The 22,929-nt window shown below is 40.1% G+C and overlaps 1 protein-coding gene across 5 annotated transcripts in view; it reads right to left on the minus strand.

Moving 5' to 3' along the window:
* FBXO16 (F-box protein 16) overlaps positions 1-20,770 on the minus strand; it is a 52,185-nt gene extending 31,415 nt beyond the window's left edge. For all 5 annotated transcript variants that reach the window (XR_004382435.1, XM_032855703.1, XM_032855701.1 and 2 more), the window contains exons 1-4: positions 20,690-20,770; positions 16,270-16,405; positions 8,144-8,179; positions 355-561 (exon numbers count right to left, since the gene is read on the minus strand). Coding sequence is in view for 4 of the 5 variants with exons in the window: in XM_032855703.1 (XP_032711594.1) it covers positions 355-561; positions 8,144-8,179; positions 16,270-16,368 (342 nt within the window). In the remaining variant the exon portion in view is untranslated. The remainder of the gene's footprint in view (positions 1-354; positions 562-8,143; positions 8,180-16,269; positions 16,406-20,689) is intronic.
* Between the last annotated feature and the right edge of the window lie 2,159 nt (positions 20,771-22,929).

Below are 22,929 nucleotides of genomic sequence, written 5' to 3' on the forward strand. Positions count from 1 at the left end.
GCTTTTCTGTTTATGAATAGCCTGCACTATACAATTTGCAATTGTTTTCTAGTTATATGCTTTATAATATAAGACTATTCTGCTCATGAACCATTTCATATGTATGTTTGTCTCTTCAACCAGCAAATACTATTCTGTGGACACTAATGATGTCTTACATCATTTAACATCTACTTTTGAGCAGTAAATACAGAGGCACAAAGAAGACGGGGGTTAATTCAAACTATATAGACTACACATACTGACCATCTCATCTATTTCTTGGTTTTGCATGTGTGCTTTTTTTCCCCCCTCATTTTAGAATTTTCTAGGCTATCACTACAAAACATGTATACAGATTCTTTGCCTTTTTACCTGTGCACAACGACAAAGGCTTCGTGGGTCCAGGAAAGAAAAGATGTATAGAGATAACACCCTTGGAAGCTTGGTAGTAAAATCCAGAGCTTCTGCTGGAATTTTTTCTTGAAGTTTTCGACAGCAGAACTTTTGCTGTGACAGGGAGCAACGTTCTAACAGGCCTGTCAAGATTCTTCTCCGTTGAGAGTCTGTCCATTTGTCAAACTGGAAAAAAGAAAGATTAAAAAAAACCTGCAGGTTCAGTTTGATACCAGAGATTCATTAGAGGAATGGATAAGAATGGTACAGAATTGAGTTTAATTATTTTATTCCTAATGAATAGCATGTATCTCTTCCCCTAATTAACAAATGTGATGTTTTGTTACTTACCTATTCTTCCTCACATATATACATGTGAGCATGTGCAAAACCTGAGTGTGTACACAAAAGTGTGTGCACTTGACCTCAGAATTTATAGTTACATAAGAAAAGTAAGTTGGGAGCTGGCCATATTCAAAAACTGAGAAAATATATACTTAAAAATATAATTTCAGGGACACCTGGGTGGCTCAGTCAGGTGGGCATCTGCCTTCTGCTCGGGTCATGATCCCAGGGTCCTAGGATTGAGCCTCACAGGGGAGCTTCCCTCTCCCCCTCCTTTGCAGCTCCCCCTGCTTGTGCTCTCATACTCTCTCTGTCAAATACATAAATATAACTTTCAAAAATGTATATATATATATTTATATATATAAAATTTCAAGAGAAGACACCTGGGCAGCTCCTCTCTGGCCAGACTTTCTGTACTGGCTCATAAGTGCCAAACTCCAGGACCAGAAACAAAGCTTTGCATTCACCATTGGAGATAAGGTATACTATCTAAATATCCCTGAGAAGGGTTAAAGTCCCACTAATGTATTAATGATTGATTGGAGAGAAAATGTCAATAGGAAGACATGGTGGGTGGGGATGGGGAGTGTCAGAGACAGGCAGGAGATGCCAGAGTAATCTGAGGGAGGGCAAACAAGAGCTTTGGTTACTTCACTATTTTCCCTAGAGATAACCCTAAACAGTCCCAACATCAATGACTGATCGAAGATAAGAATCTGAGGGCTGGCCAAAACCAAAAGAAAGGCTTTTCTGGGAACACCTACCGACTGAATGAGCCACTTTACTGGAGGTCTAAACCTCTCTTTTTTTTCTTAGCCCATTTTAGAGAAGAGAGATAGGAAAGTTTGGGGCGGCCTATATTTTATTATCTATATTGCATTTCGCATATAGATATTTTCTATGGTTGTCTCAAACTAGTGAGAATTTTATAAGAAATTTTAGTTGTAATCATAAAATACACTACCTTAAAAGGCATATAAAGCATGACAAGTCAACTTCATTATAGTCTTATGAAGTATTTTTTTTTTAACATTTTATTTATTTACTTAGAGAGGGCAAGAGGGAGAGAGAGAAAGTGCGTGAGCCAGGGGAGGGGCAGAGAAGCAGACTCTCCGATGAGTAGGGAGCCCGACGTTGGACTCGATTCCAGGACTCTGGGATCATGACCTGAGCCAAAGGTAGACGCTTAACCGCTGAGCCACCCAGGCACCCATGATGTATTTTTTTAATTGGCAAGAATACTTCTTGATAAAAACTATTCACTATTATATATATCTATTTCATGACCCAAGAATCTCAGTTTGCAAACTATAATTCAAGCGGGGGGAAGGATGTAGAGAGCAAGATGGAGTCACTCATGTCAAGACATAACTAGCCAAGGATGTTGTACCTGAGACCAGATATCACCAAAAACAACAGAGACTAGCAGTACTAAGGACTGATAATCATCAAGGCCCCAGGAACCTGAAGGAACCAAGAGCTGATAATCACTAGAAGGCCTGCAAAGGCTCAAGACTGATTAAACTCCTTTAAACAGAAGATTTCTGCAGCGAACTGTCAAAATCTGCAGACACCGACCCTTCCACTTCTGACCTTACAGACCGACGGCCTTACCTGATTGATCTCAAACATCATAGGGATTCTCCACTGCTTGAACATCATAGCAGTATGATCTGAGAGCTGACCTAGACTGGACCGAGACCTCACCTCAACTGCGTGCTCAGGGACTGACCTCGCATTTGGTTCGTTGCCCCTTGTATAGCTTCTCTGTTCTGTGACTTTGTATGGTACTTTGTTTTGTGTGACGTGTATGAAGCCACGTTAAATACGCAATGATAGGTCATTGTTTGAAATCCTGACATTGTGGAAAGATACAACTCATGTAGAGGCCTTGACAATGGGCTTGCAGCAGGGGAGAAAAAACCCAAAACCTCAACTTACAAATAAATGAATATAATCTATTCAAGTGTGAGTGTTCCCTGATTTCTCCTCTCCCTATTTCTGCACAACTCATATTTCCAGCTCTCCCAATGGGGGATTTCTTTCCTTTTGGGATGGACTATTAGAATGAAGAGAGAAGGCAGACCAGAATGACTGGGGCCAGGGGAAGAACTGTGCCAGAGAAACCACACTGATCTACAAAATAGCCAAGGGGAAAGTGTGAAAAGAGAGAAAAGCAGTTAGGTTTTTGGCTTGTTGGGACTTTAGGGGTTCAGAATGTCTTTGCCTTGACAGCAATTAAGAGACTGTGAGAGAAATGAGGAATGAAGGAAGGTATTAAAAAGAAAACCACAGTACAAAATGGAGTCACTTATGTTAAGGGCCCCATGTCAGCAAAGCAAGATTTAATACTAACCTAATTGTAATATTATATATCCCCCAGGAATATAACCTTTAACCAATCAATCTGGAATTTCCTGGTCAGCACTAGGAAATTTACCAACAGATCCCTTTCATTCCCCTTAGGAAAGCAATGTTACCTAAAACAATGTGTTCTTTGCTATTAATTTCCGTTGTTAGGCTCCCTCTCTATCTTTCAAAACCTTTCCTTTTCTGTAGCTCAATGGAGCTCCTTTCTATTTGCAAGATAGAATGCTACCTGATTCACAAATTGCTCAATATAGTCAATTTGATCTTTTAAATTACTCAAGTTGAATTTCTGTTGTTTAACAAAGGGAGACCTGAGAAGTACTGTCGAGTTTTAAACTGGTTCTGCTGTGATTTTTTTTTTTCTTTGAAACACGAAGTGAAAATTAGAATTCATTTTAAAATTGCTTTTAGGCAGCATTCTGTGGTTCTGTAGAAACTGAGCTACATGGGACCCAGGATGATTATGTTTACAAAAAAAATTTATATTATAATATTTATATTATATTATAATCACTGCAGGAAAGCAGAATAACCAAAAATGCCTAACCATAGGGGATCAGCTATGTAAACTGTAATATCTCAACATGATAAGAGGAAGTATGGCATTACAGATTGATGGTGGGTTTGGGAATGAAGCCATGGGAAATTTACTTACAGTATTCTATTATTTTTAATACTTTTTAGAAATAAATCACTAAATCCCAGCTCTACCATTACCAACCTCTCAATTTCCTCTTTTATACATTAAGAATAATTATATCTAAATTGTAGGGTTGTTGTGAGGATTAAAAAATAATATATGTATAAAATTCTTAATAAGGCAACACGCCTCATTGTAGACATGGTAGCTATCATTATAAAATATCAAAGTGATGTTAAGAATAATAAGTACGTGGGTTAAATCAGTGTGAAAAGAATATATATGCAAACAATTAAATTAAAAAGCATAAGATTATCATATCTGCAAATTTGCAAGGCTGGGAAGTACATTTAGAATGACTGAGGTTAGCTCATCTACTTTCACTGCTGCCCACAAGAAGAGAACGAGCTCAGGTTGAAGAACAGTGATTCAAAAGCAATATAAAAGAACCCTAGGATTATAAAATGCTGAAGAAATCTATAAAAGAAAACATTAAAACATTTCCCTCTAGAGATTAAAAAGATAATTACATTGGTTTCTCATTTATTTCCCTGATTACCATGGTCAAAAGGTAATTTATATCTGGTTTTGATAGGTGTTCTTTGCCTCGAGGGATTTTTCCATTCTAATTGTGTTTGTTTAGGCTAATAGAAAATGAATTTGCATTCCTTGAACTCCTTCCAAATGAAGGTGGGTTGATGACTCAGAAGAATGCTTCACAGTTGGGGAAAATCCCTTTGGAATTTAAAAGGTGCTAGAAATAATCCAAAGAGTAAATAATCCGTGAAAGAGTTAACTGTCCAGGAATTTGATAATCTCCTACATCCCTCCCATCACCTTTCAAGTAAAGATACCCATAACATAGTAGAAATCCAAGATGTGAGATTTCGGGAGTAGCTAGGACCATTCTTCCATCCTGGTATCACCTACAGTACCTCCCTTTACAGTTAGTTCCCTTTTTAAAATATTATTTATATCAATTGTATTATGCTATATTATATCACAATTATGATATGCTTATATTTTATAATTATTTTAATGCCTTTTTATAGAATTATAAAAATCCTGTGTTTGGAGTAGTTGCTCCAAGGATTTTTACTGCAGTTGCAGGAAGTGAGGGCAGTTGCTAGAGCCTTCCACTCCTCTCACACCGAATGGCAAGGAAAAGTTCACAGTGTGTGAGGCACAAGATAAAGAGGAAGGCCTGTTATTGTTTGCTTATTGGTTATTTATCTCAATCTGGTGGACTTTTTTTTTTTTAATGTTTTATTTATTTATTTGAGAGAGAGAGCAAGAGAGAGAAAGAAAGATTGAGAGAACCAGTTGGGGAGGGGCAGAGGGAGAAACAGGCTCCCTGCTGAGTAGCCCTATGCAGGGGGATGCCTCAGTGGCTCAGTTGGTTAAGTGTCTGCCTTTGGCTTAGGTCATGATCCCAGCGTTTTGGGATCATGACCTAAGCCAAAGGCAGACACTTAACCAACTGAGCCACCGGGGCATCCCTCTGGTTGAATTTCTGAGTCCTATTATCAAAAACTGATTTTCACATTAAAGCAAGAACACATTATTATTTAAAAGTTTCAAAAAGGTACGTATACAATTAAACATGAAAATCCTTTGTAACTGCTCTTCGCCATCCAATCTCATTCTATCTTCCTAGATGGACACTATGCACAATTTGAAGTTATCCATTTCTATGCATTAACATACACATACAGCCATCAATAAGGAAACAATTAAATAAATTAGAGTATAACCACCCTGTAGGATACTGTGCAGCAGTTTAAAAACACAAGAAAATATAGCCAGAAATGACCTGACATGTAGTAAACCCAGAGCATATTGTTTTCTCATTCTTTCATGGCATATTCATTTTCTCGTTCATTCCTTCATCATGGCTATACCACAATCTATTTACTCAATTTATTACTGACACCATTTACAGTACAAAAAAAAAAAAAAGAAAGAAAAGAAAAAAAACCCAACTTCAATATTCTGAAACATGCCTTTTCATGTCCTGTGTGAGTATTTCTCTAGTACGGATAAACAGAAGTGGAATTACAGGTTCAAAGGACATTTGCACTTAAAACTTCAACCAATCCCATCAAATTGTCTTTTAAGTCTTTACCACTTTATAGTCCCTCCAACTGTGTTTATGCATATCCTCCTACTCTCCAATAAATCCTTACTTACATTGGATATTATCTAGCTCCTCAATTTTTGTCATATAGGCAAAAGGAGAGGTTGGGAATCTCACCACCCAGGTGCCCTGTCCAGATTATTTAATACTAGATTTACTTCTAATACTAGATTGAGCTTTAAACTGATACTTGATCCCTACAATGAATAGCCCAAGTAATGCTAAGTGAAAAAAAAAAAAAAGAAAAGAAAAAAAAAGTCGTATACTTATTTTTCCTTTCTTTTCTTGGAAATGTATTTCTTATGTTATCAACCTCTTATGGTATTCCTGAAAATAAACAAAAAAACTAAAATGTGGGGGTTCCTGGGTGGTTCAGTCAGCTGAGCATCTGCCTTAGCTTGGGTCATGATCCTGGGGTCCTGGGATCCAGCCCCTTCTCCCTCTGCTCAGCGGGGAGACTACTTCTTCCTCTCCCTCTGACAGCCACTCCCCCAACCCCCCACCCCTGCTTGTGCTTGTGCTCTCTCTGTCAAATGAATCAATAAAATCATAAAAAAATTAAAAAATAATAAAAACTAAAACGGAGAGAGAAAATTAAATAAGGCAAATTGTAAATATGCCCCTCAAACAATTCACGTGGCATTTGTGCAGGTATATGGACTACCACACGATATAGTGACTTTAAAGTGTAATTTTGTTGTGGGACAAAAGAGAAAACCCAGTAATTATCACTTATTCATTTAGAAAGCATTTATTAAATGCCTGGTAGTGTCAAGGAATATGTAAAGGACAAGATATAAAACCATGTCTACCCCCTGTAAATGAGTCTGTTGGAGAAGAGAGATCTTTGCAAATGTATTTCTATTTGCTATGATAAAAGAAAAGAAAAGCAAGATCTTTTAAAAAATATAAAGACCTTGAATTTTTTACAGAATGGTATCAAAAATATTTAACAACTGGTAATGCCACCAACTAATGAAAAGTTGGTCACATCAAATACTGGCTGAACACTGGCCTTGGTTACATTAATAAGGGGTTTCCACTGATAGTATGTGGAATGACAGTATAAAAAAACACTTATTCTAAATAAGTCTCTTTTTAAGTTGTTAGTAACAGACATAAAGCTAGTTTAGAAATATAAATAGGATATGAGAAAAACTTAGCTAGATTTTAAATTTTTGATATTTTTAATTTCTTAATTTTTATCATATTTACAAAATATTGTTATTATTTTGACTAGGTAATACAGTCACATAATTTAAAAAAATCAAAAGGTCCAAAATGTTCTTCAGCTAAAGGAGTCCCTTCCACCCTGTTCCAGATTTACAGTTCTCCCTGGGGGAAACAAATGTTGTTGCCTTTTTTCTTGCGTATCCTTCCAGATATACTATGCAAATAATTTTTAAAAATTTACTTAAGTTAACAAATATCCTAGCCTGCAGTTTGTAGATCAACACAAAAAAGAACCAGTGACCAACTAAGACAATCAAGAACATTAAGAAACAGTATTTTTTGTTAATCTAGTGCAATGGACTAAATGTTTGTATCCCCCACCCCCCAACATACACACAAATTCATACATTGAAACCTAACCCACAAGATGGTGGTACTAGAAGGGGGTTGCTTTGGGAGGGAATTAGGTCACAAGGGTGAAGCCCTTATGAATGAGATTAGTATCCTTATAAGAGACCCCAGAGAGCTCCCTCCCTCCTGTTGCCATGTGAGGTTAGAGTGAAACAATGACCATCTATGAACCAGAAAGTGGTGTCCCCAGACACCAAATCTGCCCATGCCTTGATCTTGGACTTCCCAGCCTCTACAACTATGAAAAATAAATTTCTGTTGCTTATAAGCTACCCACTTACTTATCTACTTAGGTTTCTTAATTCTTGTTACGTGTAATCAACTTGAAATATCCCACCTTTAAAGCATACAGTCAATGCTTTTTCTTTAAGGGAACATCTCTGACCTGTATTATAACAGTGGACAAGATGCCCTCTCCAATGAGTTTCAGTAACGAAGTGTCTAGAGAAGTTTGGGATGCTATAACAAAATACATAGACTGGTTAGCTAGCTGTCGTCTCAGATCCAACTCACCTTTATAAACCCTACTTTGTGAGTATAGAACCCTAACTGATATGTACAGAGAGTACCAGTCGAATTTCTCAGTCAATGAGTGATCACTTATTACCTTATGTTCAAACTGAATTCTTTGTGCTCTATGATAATGTGACACAACATAATAGAGAAGTAACTATATTTTAAATGGTTACCCATTTTCCAAGCAGAGCTCTTCTTTCTTCAAATATCTACAATAAATAAAAAGAATGGCATGATTTTGTATTTCATGGTTCAAAATACCCATTATAAGAAAGATATCATTAAAGTATCAATAAATAAAAACTGACAGTCTTTTCATTATACCAATGAATATAAAAAGACAGATTTCACTCCTGAGAGGGTACTTTCCTTATTTTTAACTTGGAGACAGTATAGTTTTTCTCAATTTCTCCATGTGGAATAATTCATCTTAAAGAAAAAGCAATGCTTTTTTTTTTTAAGGGAAAGACATAAGAATGGAACTGTAAGGTGAAATCAGTTTTAGAATTTGAAAGGATATGAAAAAACGGACAAAAGAAAGAGAAAAATGGAGATCCTCTCTCAAATATCAATCATATGAGAACACGTGAAATTTATGAGTGAGCAGCTCTGTTTTTTATATTTCGTCACGTACACATATCGTGGGTGTACATGCACTGATATGTTTCCAGGATTAGAAATTTGTGTATGTGTACCTCTGGGCTCACAACTTGGTGTTCACCTGGATAGGCTTGTTATGATATACTTGTTAGCACAGACACCATGCCATTTTTACATCTCTACTGTAGAGTACATAGCATATTACAGGTACTCCTGTTTGCTGGATTGAATGAATTGGTTGTGGTAAGTAATGTTCTTATGGATGTAGCAGTACAATGTGGGTGGATTTATATATTAGTGTGGAGGTGTTTTCCTGAGCACCAGTCATATGTGTATTTGAATGAATGAGGAAAGGAGAATGGCAGAGGAGGGAGTTATGGAGAGAGGAAGCAAGGGAGAGTCACGAACAGATGTGAATGTCTCTCTCTCCCCCACACTCAGGCCCTCTGTCAGCTTTCAAAATTGGGATTGATGTTTTCCCCTTACTTTTAGCACTGCCTAAATTCTCTAGTGCTGTAAGAATGTTCCCACTTGGAGACTAACTAAGGCCCATTTCTTTCCTTTTTGTGGAGGAAGATGATGATCTGGTTTTATGCTTCTAACAGATAATGCTTTCCTTCCTTTTTTAGATTCTCAAACTCTAGTTTGAAAGGGCACACAAAAGGGGGGTTAAAATAATTGGTTCAAAACAACCTCAAGGCCAGTGAAATGTCAGTTTTGTTCCTGGCCGGAGAACCTCCTTCATTACAGGTAGACATTTTTCTCATATTAGAGAAGAAGAAAAAGAAAGCCCTTCTCCCCTGCCCCCTATTAACCCTCACCTGGGCTATTAGGACCCTCAAATAATGGCAACAGATAAACGTGGGATTTCTGGATGAAAATAGAAGAGAACCCATAGAATACAGATTTTAAAATGTGGCTTCAGATATTTCCTGAACTCTTCATTTTATCTAACCAAAGTCTACCAGTCATCTGTTGTTGGATCCAAGTCACCAGCTCCAGTACTTCTCAGAGGCCCAGGGGATCGAACTCCTCCCAACTAATTTCCAGTTATAACCCATGCTCCACGTGGGCTTTACAGAGTTTGCTATGGCTCTCATCGTCTCTGGTCATTTTATCTTCCCATGTGGATTACAACCACTTTCTCTATAATCTGTCAAAGTTGCAAGGCAGGCCCTCAAACACCTGCTGATTGAACAACAACAAAAATGTTTCAAAAGTCATAGCATTTTATTTTTTTTTTTAAAAAGATTTTTATTTATTTATTTATTTGACAGAGAGATCACAAGTAGACAGAGAGGCAGGCAGAGGGAGAGGGGTAAGTGGCTCCCTGCTGAGCAGAGAGCCTAATGCGGGGCTCGATCCCAGGACCCCGAGATCATGACCTGAGCTGAAGGCAGAGGCTTTAACCCACTGAGCCACCCAGGTGCCCCCAAAGTCATAGCATTTTAGAGCTAAAAGGAACCCCTAAGATCTTTTGAATTTCCTTATTTTAGAGAGGACAAGCAGAGTCCCAAAGGCTTACATTTATAAATTTTTAGAAATCACTGGTTCCAAGCTGTCTGTTCAGCTCAACTCTGTACTGGTTCCTCACTAGAACTGTGGTCTTCCTCATCCTGACATCCAGCCCTACATTTGCAATAACTGTTGGGGGAAGGAGAAAATATTAAGTCTTAAGATCATAACCTCTTTTCGAAAGGAGGATGAGGTGACCATCATGGTGCCCAGTGACAATATGGGGCATTGGAAACAAAGGGGCATTGACTTGGAGGGGGAAGGATAGTTAGTGAGAAGGTAGCAGGAAAGGAATGGGGTGGGAAGTGGGAGTGTACTCAGGCTAAAACAGTGAGTTTTGTTGTTGTTGTTGTTTTAGAGGGTGGGGAGGGACAGAAGCAGAGGGAGAGAGAGAATCTGAACCAGGCTCCACACCCAGTGCAGAGCCCAACTCAGGACTCAATCTCACAGACCTGAGACCATGACTGAGCCAAAATCAAGAGTCGAATGCTTAACTGTCCCTAAAGCAATAGTCTTTGGAGGGCCAATGACCAAGTCTAAGGAGGTCCAAGCAAATCCAGTTCTTACAAAGGCATCTAGACCCAGGTAGAGACCAATGGGAGAAAGGAAAACCACTAGACAAGCTCAGATCTGGGTCTGACTCTACTCTTGCAAGAAAGAGAATTTGGGACACATTATTTGTCAGGCCTCGGGTTTGGAGCAAGCCTTCATTTCAAAGACTTGCAATCAAGTTTGGCATCTTAAAGAGCTAGAAAACAAAGTATTGATTCAAAACAGATATATTAAAATGGATCTGCTCTCCTCGCAGAGCACTGCAGTTTGTTTATATCACAGTTTACTTGGAGCCTGCTGTTAAGTCAAAATCCTATGGTTGTTATTTTAGTCTGTTGACAGCGCAGCTACATATTTCGCCATGTGACGTCATTACAGTGTAGGAGTGAGACATTTAGGGGCTCCAAAATTATGATTGGTTAATGGCAACAAGGTGCTTTTTCTCAGAACACCTTTTAATATGTACTGTACTACATCTCGAAAAAGAAATGTTGGTTACTTTCAATTAAAGCACTGGATGGCAGGGGCGCCTGCTTCTCCCTCTGCCTCTGTCTGCTCCTCCCCCAGCGTATGCTCATTTTCTCTCTCTGACAAATAAATAAAATCTTAAGAAAAAAATTAAAACATTAGATGGCTAGGTGGCAAAGAAATGCCCACTTTTAAAACACTCTTCCTCTCAAAATTCGTAGTGCTCAAGTTATTTTGAAATCTGTTACATTTGCCCCTGCTGATCATGCTGTCTTTGAAGGCATCTGAATTTGAATTCAATCTCTCTGCTTTTTTTTTTTTTTAAGATTTTATTTATTTATTTGACAGAGATCACAAGCAGGCAAAGAAGCAGGTGGGGGCGGGGGGGGGGGGAAGCAGGCTCCCTGCTGAGCAGAGAACCCGATGCAGGGCCTGATCCCAGGACCCCGAGACCATGACCTGAGCTGAAGGCAGAGGCTTTAACCCACTGAGCCACCCAGGTGCCCCTCAATCTCTCTGCATTAAGTCTGCTGTGAAGTTCAATTCCTGTACCCCGATGAGCATTGAGTGTTGTATGGAGGTGTTGAATCACGACATTGTACACCTGAATGTACTAATATGACACTGTATGTTAACTAACTAGAATTTAAGTAAAAAAAAATTTTTTTAAATCCTGTGACCCTTTTTAAGACTGAAATAGTTACACATTTTACATCTTACTACAGAATCAAAGACAGAAAAAATAAAACAAAAATAAAAACAACAAGGACCTCAAAATTACCCTGATCATTGGTGACACATGCCCTATTTAGAAGTATAGAAAAATCCTTACAATCATTGTATGGACACCTTCTACCAAGCCGTGTCTGTGGTGTCTATTTTTAATACCCTTTATATAGTCATAATGTTAGATCTGGAAACAACCTCTGAGGTAATCTCATCCAACTCACTTATTTTATAAGGAGGATGGTAAAGCCCAGAGAAAGTAGGTTACTTACTCAAGTCAGACAGGAAAGTATCAGTGATCTGGAACCAGAATTTTCAATTCCCAGAGTTATTGTTTTCTCTTTACTTTTATTTACATCATTTTGAGATTATTTTCAAATTTAGAATTTTAGAAATTTTGTTATACTATGTAAAGTAAAAAATGAAAGCTTTCTTCCTACAGGACCACCTCCCCTGGAAACCACTATTAATAGTTTGGGATTGGGGCACCCAGCTGGCTCAGTCACTGGAACAAGTGATTCTTGATCTTGGGGTTGTAAGCTCAAGCCTCACACTGGGTATAGAGATTACTTTAAAAAAATAGTTTAGTATACATGGATACAAATTTAATATGGGTCTATATATATTTCTATATATACATATGTGTATATATACATGCACAGATTTTAAAAAATAATTTTAGTACAAACTGGAACTTAACTAAACCACAAAATAACTCTTTGATAAAAAAGTAAGAGCTAGGAACACCTGGATGGCTTAGTTGGTTAAACGTCCAACTCCTGACCTCAGCTCAGGTCATGATCTTGGGGTTGTGGAATCATGCCCTGGGTGGGGCTCCTTGCTCAGCAGGGAGTCTGCTTAAGATGCCCTCTCTCCCTCTCTCTCTGCATCCCCCTCAAACAAATAAATCTTTTTTTAAAAATGAGAGGTCTAGGGGCACCTGGGTGGCTCAGTGGGTTAAGGCTCTACTCAGCAGGGAGCCTGTTTCCCACCTCTCTCTCTGCCTTCTGCTCTGCCTACTTCTTATCTCTCTCTCTCTGTCAAATACATAAATAAAATCTTTAAAAATAAAAGAGAGGTCTATGGGATGCTTGGGTAGCTCAGTTGGTTGAGCATCTGCCTTTGGCTCAGGTCATGATCCCAGAGTCCTGGGATTGAGCCCTGCCTGCATCAGGCTCCCTGCTTGACGGGAAGCCTGCTTCTCCCTCTTCCTCTGCTGCTCCCCCTGCTTGTGCTCTCTGTCAAATAAATAAAATCTTAAAAAAAAAATTAAAAATTAAAAAATAAAAATGAGAGGTCTAAAGAAAAATAAATATTATCTCTAGAAATTATCATTTTGAGACAAAAGCTATTAAAAATTCAAGATAAGATGAGGGCTGTGATTCACTGCCTGGGGTTTATTCACCGACCTGTTGGGAGTGCTGTTGGCTCTCAGCCATGAACTTGAGAGCTCTGCTTTATTCATTCAGGCCCTTCCAGGGGCAGGTAGCCCCTACTAGATGGTCAGTGTAGAAGTATATTTTTTATTATTTATTTATTTATTTATTTATTTAGGCAAACTCTACACCCAATGTGGGGCTCAAATGAACCCTGAGATTGAGAGTCAGATGCTCTACCAACTATGCCAGCCAGGCACCCCACTGTGGGACTATAAAGGCTGGTGGCTACAGGGCCAGGCCTCAAACATGTGGCCTTTGTCCCTTCCCCTCTACATCTCCCCTCACCCACCTCCCCTCCTTTTCCCTCCCTTCCCTGGTGCTGATCCAGAGAGCCCTCCACAGTCGAAGCCCTACATGCCAATCTCAGAGTCTACTTCTCTAGTAAACCAACCTGCAACAGGCAATCAGGCAATTAAGGCTTTTTTTCAATGGGGTGCCTGTGTGGCTCAGTTGGTTAAGCAGCTGTCTTTGGCCTAGGTCCTGATCCCAGGGTCCTGGGATGAAGCCCCCACCTTGCTCAGCAAGAGCCTGCTTCTCCCTCTCCCTCTGCGTCCCCTCTCTCCCTGCTTGTTCTCTCTCTGTCACATAAAAGAATAACATATGAAAAAAAAAAAAAAAAGATACTTTCTCCCTGGCTGCTAAATTGATCAAGACTCCTAATTTTTCAAAGAAAATCTCTGAAATCAAGGCATCCAACAAATACGTATTTCAATTCAAGTCACTTTTCCACGTATGTGTAAAGCCTTCATGATTCTAGATGAAAACAGATTTCAAAACTAAACACCGAAGTTTTTTAGGGGGAGGGGGGGAAAGCAGAGAAGCCGTTATATAAACTGTTGGAGCGCCAAGAACGTTTACAAACAGGTGCTCACTAAGCAGTTGCTGAGCTGAATATAAAGGGCTTTCCATAGACTTGCTTGTGTTCAGGGCCAGATGAAGGCCGGATTTCGGTCTCTCATTCTCTGTCTTTCCTTTTGTTTCTCCTGGTCCCTCCTCTATGTCTCATTCTTCTTTCCTCACTTCTTTTATCTTTTTCCTTTTCAGTCTCTCTCCCTTTTATTTCTCACTACTCCCATCACTACACTGGCTGCTCTCTGGCTGCTCTCTCTCTCGCCAGATTGCTCGCGTTTCACATCAGAGGAGCAGAACAGGAAAGTACTCAACAGGAGGGGTCAGACTGATGCTCGTGTTTTCCCAGGGTAGTTAGCATATCTGTTCAGTGTAGAGGCAAAGGGTCAAACCCAGACTAAGGAAGGAGGGATTTAGGGACAGGAAGGGGAGCGTCCGTGAAGGAGGTCCCAGGGAAGATGGCTGAACTTTGACTCCATCTTTTGTGCCTCAGGAACTATGTCAGGCACTGGAAATACAGAGAGAAAAGACACAATCTCAACTCTTAACACATTACAGCTGACTGGGAAAGTGGGTAAAATGAGAGCAAAGAGAAGCAAACAGGAGGAGGCCTTCCAGAGAAAATGACATTCAAGTTGCTCGTAGGGGCGGCAACAAGGAGAGCAAAGGAGTGGAGGTGTGAGAGGGCCTGGTTCATCTGGAGGCTACTTTGTTGATCTGGGCCTAGGATGGGAGGAGGCAGTGGCAGGGCTTGGAACTGACAGGTTGGCTGAGGTCAACTTAAGAAAAGTCCCCAGTGCTAGGCATAGGGGTTTGGAATTTACTCTTTGGAGCAGGGCCTGTTACCAGTTTCACACAAAATGATGACCTTGGTATTTTATTTTAGCTTTTAATTCTATTCATTTTTCTTGTTTTAGTTTGGTATTTTAGGAAATATCAAATTTTTGGTATTTAGGAAATACCAAATACCACTCTGGGACCAGAATAGAAGATGGATTGGTCGGGAGAGAGGCGATGAAACCCGTTAGGGGTTAGAGTGGTGCATCGGGCAAAGGGTGAGGGTGATGAGGGTGTGAATTGACAATGGGAAGCTGGAGGCAAATGGATGAATGAAGGAGAGGGGCCCAGATGAAGAGGAAGACTTCTAGAACTTGAAAATGAATTGCGTGTGGAAGTGAGGGGGTGCTGGTAGACATATCTCCCTGGGCCTCCATCTCACTCTCCTAAATGTCTTGGAATACCAAGAGGGCCAGGTCTCCATTGCTCTTTCCTTGGCCATTTCTCCAAGGTACATTTGGAGCAAGGCAACCTTGAGTAATGAGGTACTATCTCCCTCGGGGACCAAGGGCAGACTGTTACTGCTTACTATAAAAGCAAAGGACTCCCTGGGCTCACTGTTCCTCAGTTGTCATGCAAACCCATGGTGTGTGTGGTATTTTTCCATGCCTTCTGGAGCACTCCTGTTGGACAAGGTGGGTGAAGAGAACCAGTGCCAACATGTTGCTCCTGCCACTTGCTGCACGGTGAGTAAAAAAGATTTTTGTCTCTGATCCAAGAATCTTGTGTTTTCCTATGAAATGGTAGTGTCTTCTATGCCATGAGTAATGGGCTAAGTTATTAGTTTGTAGATTGGGAGAAACCAACCCAGAGCTGGCAGGGAGGAGGATGATTTCTGGCTTGAGTGACTTGGTGTAAAGTGATGCCTTTTACCAGGAGGAGGAACTGGGGTGTAGGAGCAAGATAATGAGGTCAGTCTTATTGATGTTGATTGTTTTTTACTGACAATTAGGTGTGGTCCTTATAACAGGGATTGATAATAGGAGCTCACTGATCTGTTGGTAAATTCTGCCTCCAACTGAAGCAGGAATAGAAATCCCCAGAGGCTGGCCAGTGACACCCCAGCATGATACTCGGTTTCCCACCTCTGCAATCTTCTGGTGTATTATTCTATGAGTGCTTCCCCAGAAAGCAGGTAGGAAATAAACTTCTTAGGAGAAGCTGAGTAAGGTGAGTCATCAGTTGAGACTTACTCATTTTATTTGGTTAAATGTGCAGCATTATTCAGTAACTGCAATTCTAGCAAGAAAATCTTTTTCTGGGAACTCCTCACAGACTACCCTCACAGATATAAAATAGCTCTGGTCACTTACCCGGTCATTCAAAAACTGATGGTTTAGAGGTGTCCAGGTACTCATCTTTGTCTGCATTTTGGGGGCGTCTGTACTTTTTGGAGGTGCAAATGCCATCATGAAATAACAGAATATTCTTCCATAAGAAAAACCATACCTATCAGAAGAAATGAAACATAGGATCTTTAGAATACTAAAAATACTAAGACCATACCATCTTTTAGTACACTGAGAGAGAGAACTGGGGAGGGAGAAGAACATGTACTGGGAACATTTTATAGGTCAGGCACTTTATTTGCATGCTTAATTAAAGCTCATAACAATCTGAGGAGGTGGTGGGTTTTAGCTCATTTTATAGATAAAGAAAATGAGGCTCACTGACGTCACACACCCTGCCTAAGTTTATACAGACAGACAGTAGATTGTGGAACTAGAAATCAGATCAGGTCTGTTTACATTACTTCTAGCTAAGAACATACCCACCTGGCCAGAAAGAAGTATTTAATTTATAAAATCATAGTGCAATATAAATCACTCCATCCTGGTCCCTTGTCTTTCTTCCTCCCCTCTCTGTGATACCTAAGTAATAAGGGTTCTAGCTTGATACCATATTTAAGAAGTAGAATGGTGTAGTGGACAAATCTGAGCCTTTAGAGATGGATATATTTGGGTTTACTGGGGGAAATGTGCTGTTTTTAGGCACCCAGTCTAGGTCTTTGTTCATTTGATTAAAACACTTTAATTTCCATGAAGAATTACTTGCCCCTTATTGTTTAGAATCTGCTGGGTTGGTTAATCAAGGTCGCCTCTCCTTCCCCAGCCAAGACCTGGTCATGAGACCAAGCTATACCAGTGGGACTGACGCTGGCTCCTCCTAACTTGACAGCTGAGGTGGTTGTTAACAATAGCATCAGTGCCCTGTTAAGTTGCTCCTGCTGCCTTACCCCTCAGAAGCCCCTTGTCCTTTCTTGCCCATTTTTTTTTAAGATTTTATTTATTTATTTGATAGAGAGAGATCACGAGTAGGCAGAGAGGCAGGCAGAGAGAGAGAGGAGGAAGCAGGCTTCCCGCTGAGCAGAGAGCCCGATGTGGGACTCGATCCCAGGACCCTGAGATAATGACCTGAGCCGAAGGCAGAGGCTTTACTCACTGAGCCACCCAGGTGCCCTCTTGCCCATTTTTTGTAAGCTATCTGATTATCCTTGCAATGAATTTCTTCTTTCTGCTTATTTACTTACATTGTAAATATTATATTTGCTTACATTAAAAAAATACAAAACTTTTTATTTTATACAGGTTTGATCCTGGCTCTAAAACTTACTAGCTGTATAACATTTTGCAACTTATTCAGTCTATCTGAGCTTTTAATCTATCTGCATCTACCTTCAACCACTGTTTCAAAGATTGTAGAAAATGGGTCCAACAGAGTGCCTGACAGATGGGCAGTCTCAGTAACTAGTAACTTTCCTGCAACCTTTCTTAGAATTTGACAGAGTGCCTCAAACCCCATCAGAGGGGGGCAACTGGGTGGCTCAGTCAGTTGAGCAACTGCCTTAGGCTCAGGTCATGATCTCAGGGTCCTGGGATCAAGGCCCACATCAGGCTCCCTGCTCCGTGGGGAGTCTGCTTCTCCTTCTCCCTCTACCCCTCTCTCCACTCATGCTCTCTGTCTCTCTCTCTCTCAAATAAATAAATAAAATCCTAAAAACAAAAACAAAAACAAAACAAAACTATTGGAGGGTCATAGCAAACAAAAATTTTTTTAAAAGATTTTATTTATTTGACAGAGAGAGATAGTGAGAGAGGAAACACAAGCAGGGGCAGTAGGAGAGGGAGAAGTAGGCTTCCCATAGAGCAGGGAGCCCGACTCGGGGCTCGAACCCAGGACCCTGGGATCATGACCGGAGCTGGAGGCAAATGCCTAATGACTGAGCCACCTGGGCACCCCGATAGTTTCAATATTATATCCTCAGAGTTTCTACTTGCTACTGCCTTCCTTCCTCTCTGAAGGTGGGTTTCATATTAAAGCCAGAGCTTGCCTCCCTGATCTATGGGCTCCAAAAATTACTATACAGCAGCAAAGATTGGGCAATTAAAAACGAAAACATTACTTTTTGGCTGATATGGGATTCCCCCAAAAGCTAGATCTGAAATCTCTGAGGCTCTCCCTTGACAGGTAATATTCTCTCTCAGGTTTGAGTTCTAGCTGAAGATAAAGCCAATGTTTGAAAACTACAGGAGCATCATTACCCAACTGCTTCTTGGCAGTTGCCTACTACCACCAAACCCTGGTATAAAGAGGACTCACATCAGCACTCACATTCTTCCCAACCTCTAACACCTAATTACCTGAGTCACACATGGTTAGCCAAATTGCAAAATGTCTAAGAAATTATTTCATTACAGTATTATTAATTGGAAGCTATAAAAGTATGTGTGAGTGGGCAAATTATAGATACAAAGTGTGGTCTCTGAGCCTAGATCTGCTCAGTTAAAAATCACATATTTTTTTTTTGTTTTGTATCGTTATTTATGTTTGATTTTCTTCTCTTTAAACCAGTGTTGTTTTTAATCCCTTTTTTTTAAGGGCCATAAAACTCTTCAAAAACATGATGAAAGCTATGAATGCTTTCCCTAGAAAAATGCTCATGAACATAAAATTTTGCTCACCCCAGGTGAAAAACTCCTCCTGTAAGCTGAGAACTTTCCAGTTTGTGGAAGAAACAAGCTAGGCACAATTTCTGAATTAAGACAAAGTAGCTTCTCTTGGGCTTCCCTAAGGCCCAGCACTGGTTGTTTTCTTTTTCCCTGGTACCTAACAGTTAGAAATTATTTGAACTAGCCTTTTTTCAATCATCATGGTTTTTAGGACATACAGCCTCTTGGTAATATAGTTCTGCTGAAGCATTCAAATGGGGTTGTCCTGCTCTTGCTTTGTCATTATCCTTTTGTGTTTTCTTCCACTTCAGAAGATGAGTAGTGTACATTCCTGCATGCACACACATGTTCACGGCATTAACACTCAGGACTATTACAAAGACAGACATTTTTATATAACATACAGAAGAAGTAACTGTCCCCACTCTGTCAGCAAGACAAAGCAAGTTGTCTTCCTCTCCTCCCACATCTAAGCTTGCTGTTTTTTGTGTGACCTCTTTCCACCTTAATGGCTGTCTTTGAATGTTGTTCCTTAACTTTTCCTTGAATGAATAGGAAGAAATGGGCGCCTGGGTGGCTCAGTGGGTTAAGCCTCTGATTTCAGCTCAGGTCATGATCTCAGGGATCGATCCCAGGATCGAGTCCCGCGCCGGGCTGTCTGTTCAGCAGGGAGCCTGCTTCTCCCTCTCTGTCTACCTGCCTCTCTGCCTACTTGTGATCTCTGTCTGTCAAATAAATAAATAAAACCTTAAGAAAAATAAAAAAGACCAGTCGAAGGGCACCTGGGTGGCTCAGTAGGTTAAGCCTCTGCCTTTGGCTGATCCTAGGATCCTGGATCCTAGGATGGATCCCCATGTTGGACTCTCTGTTCAGTGGGGAGCCTGCTGCTTCTTCTCCCTCTGCCTGCCATTCCCCCTGCCTGCTCTCTTTGTCTCTGTCAAATAAATAAATAAAATCTTAAAAAAAAAAAAAAAAGACCAGTTGATTATATCACTTTTCAGTTCAAAAACCTTCAGAGACTCTCTGATGGCTACAGCATAACCAGACTCCTTATCATGGAAGTCTATGTCTACTATGAATTTACCTTTTCAGCCTCATTCCCACCCCCCTCCCCATGCACTATCTACCCAGACACACTGAACTTTGGTACAAAACAACTAGTACAGAACTCTGATGCCTTTTTCCTCATGTGGTTTTCTTACATTGCTCACGTGAATCCTAATCCCAGTGCTACATAATTGGTGCTCAAATATTTGTCAAATCAACTGAGTGCATGAATACAATAGTGGAGAAGAAGCAGTTTAAAGATTAAAACTAATAGAAATGTAGGATAAAACTCAGAACATTATGACTTGAGCACTGGAATTAAACTCAGGATTATTGGGTTTTTACTTGGAATTTACAGAGCAGAATAGGATTGAATTTCTCTGCCAACACACATTGTGCATTGCAGTATCATTAGAGAAGAAAATGATATTATCAGGAAATTATCAGGAAATAAGGTAAGGTTAGATTTAAATACGAATTCATCTTATATCCAACTAGTTAGACACAAAGCAAAAACTACACTAAAGATAAAGGGCTAGTGTTTGATAGGCACAGAAATAATGAACTGTTGTTAATTTCCTAAGCATGAAGCACCTGGAATTTTAACTGCAGTTGAAACGGAGCAAAATATTATCCCCAGGAGCACTAACAAGGTTTGTGAGAGGCCCGTGAGGATCTCAGAGTGGAGATCTGAAAAGAGTCTCCATCCTTTTCATGCACAGCCCATGGCTCTCACCTCTTTCAGCTCACCTCCCTCTTCAAGCCTCAAGCGCTGGTGTTTCCATGGCAGCCTTTTCTTTGACTCCGTCCAACCCCCGCCCTTCCTTCCACGAATCCAATCACCTCCTATAAATCCTTTTGCTGGCATCCGGGGTCTCTTAGGCAACAATGAGTGCTCTCTTGATTGGTCAAGAGATTCGGGAAGGCTGGCTCCAAAATTGGGCACACGGATAAAATTAAAAAAGACCGAGCGCCAAGAGGGAGGGAGGGGCTGCAATCTCCCCATATAAAGCTGGGAGACTGATGTGTCCAATCCCGACACAAGCAGCATCGACAAGCACTCAAGAACATATTAGTGTTCCCACTGAAGGCAACCTACTGAGCATGCCCAGTTATATTTCTCTGGTCATTCCAGGGCTTTGAAATGGAAACTCCACTTTTCCGGGTTTTAAGAGTGGCCAACAGGTAAAAGAGGGTAGGAGGAAAAAGAACTCGCTGCTGGTTCCATGAAAGAAGAGCACCTGCCACAGGAAGTGGAAGGACGTGGGAAAATTGCCCAACACTCAAACTCACAATTGCTTCAGCATGAATTTCAACAGAAATTCAGGCTGACTGACAGATACACCAGGGAACCAGCAGATGGCATGGCTTAATAAGAATAACCCAAAGTTGGAAAATTTTACGGTCCGGTCTAATTTAATTAAATTTCCTGAGCACCCACCATGTAACACAAGAACTAAAACACAAGAACACACGAATGAAAAAGATCTTATGAGAAAGATTGGAAAATGCAACGTGTAAGTAACCAATATAAAGCCCAAATTGATAACTTTTGTGATAGAACTACAAACACGTGCTGGAGAACAACCAAAAATTCAAAATTCCAGACGGAGCTGCTTTGGTAAATATAAAGCAGTTTCTATGGATAGCAGGTAACAACAACAAAAAGACAAAACAAAAAAACCTACCAAACTCCCACCATCTATGCTTCCTAAAATAGATAAAATATGCTCTCCTCCAACTTAAACAAATGTAAACCTATGCTTATATTGTTTTGTAGTTTTGAAATAGGCAGAGTTTGTGTATCTCCAACTTGAAAGAGAAGAGTGAAGCTCATAGAGATTGTTGCTTTCCTTGAGTTAACAAATAATCTGTAAGTGGCCAAACTGAAATTAGAACCTAGGTTGTCTAAATTCCAGCCTAGTGGTTTTTCCACATGATCGGGTTGTATGTAAATGAATAAACAAAGCCTTTGGTGGGGGGGAGGGTCTGGGGAAGGTAGTCGATGCAATACTAAATTACCATGTACAGTATTACCAGTTAACATTTACGGTTTCAAAACGGGTTCATCCAGAAAGAGACCAGTTTTAACAACATGCTATGTCTCTGTGAAGTTCCCACTCATTACAGACTTTCTACTGGTGGTTACAACATGGAATGAAAGAGAGATGGGATAAAAGAAACCACTTCACTTTAACCCTGTTGAATTTGCATAATTTTATACCTTGAAAATAAGCTTCCTGTCGACTGTCCTCTCAACCAGCACCCTCCCGGCGTCCGCTTGTGCAGCATCTCATCCATCCAACTGCTGATGCTCCTTTCCCCTCTGACCTGAATGACACCAGTCAAGCTGTGTTCATAGTGAGCACACCAGGTCACTGAAGTCGGAAATACGTCAACATTCCTTCAAACATAAAGACAAATTTAAAGACTACATAAGAAACACCCTATATCCCCACCAAAAATTTTAAAAACATTAACATTTTTGCTTCATGTGTGTGATTAACAGTCGAAGCCCCTTTTGTGTACTTTACAGATCTCATTCCTCTCTCTGCCTGTGTAGAGGTAATCACTATCTATGCAACTGGTGTGTAGCCTACTTGTCCATTTTTTCTGCTTTTTATATATAAGCATTCACAATATGGCTAAGTGTTTTTAAAGAGACACCATAATTTACATATCTTGTAGTTAACTTTTTTCAGTGTTTTATTTCTGAGATTTAATCATGTCGATACATGGAGTGATAATTTATCAATCACTCCCACCTTCTCATGTGAGCTATGATATGTCCTATACCTGACAGTTTGCATGGGATGGTGTGCAAATTTCATAAAAATACACTAGCTGCACACCTCCAGAGGTTCTGTGGGTACAAGAAATCTGGAAATACATAAAGCAAGCACACACAGATTTTCATATACACTACTTGCCTCCTCACTCACCCTCAGAAAAGGCAGTGATGGCTCAACAGGACAC

This window comes from Lontra canadensis, unplaced genomic scaffold (genome assembly GCF_010015895.1).
Source record: "Lontra canadensis isolate GAN:19392208 unplaced genomic scaffold, GSC_riverotter_1.0 scaffold10, whole genome shotgun sequence".
NCBI lineage: Eukaryota > Metazoa > Chordata > Mammalia > Carnivora > Mustelidae > Lontra > Lontra canadensis.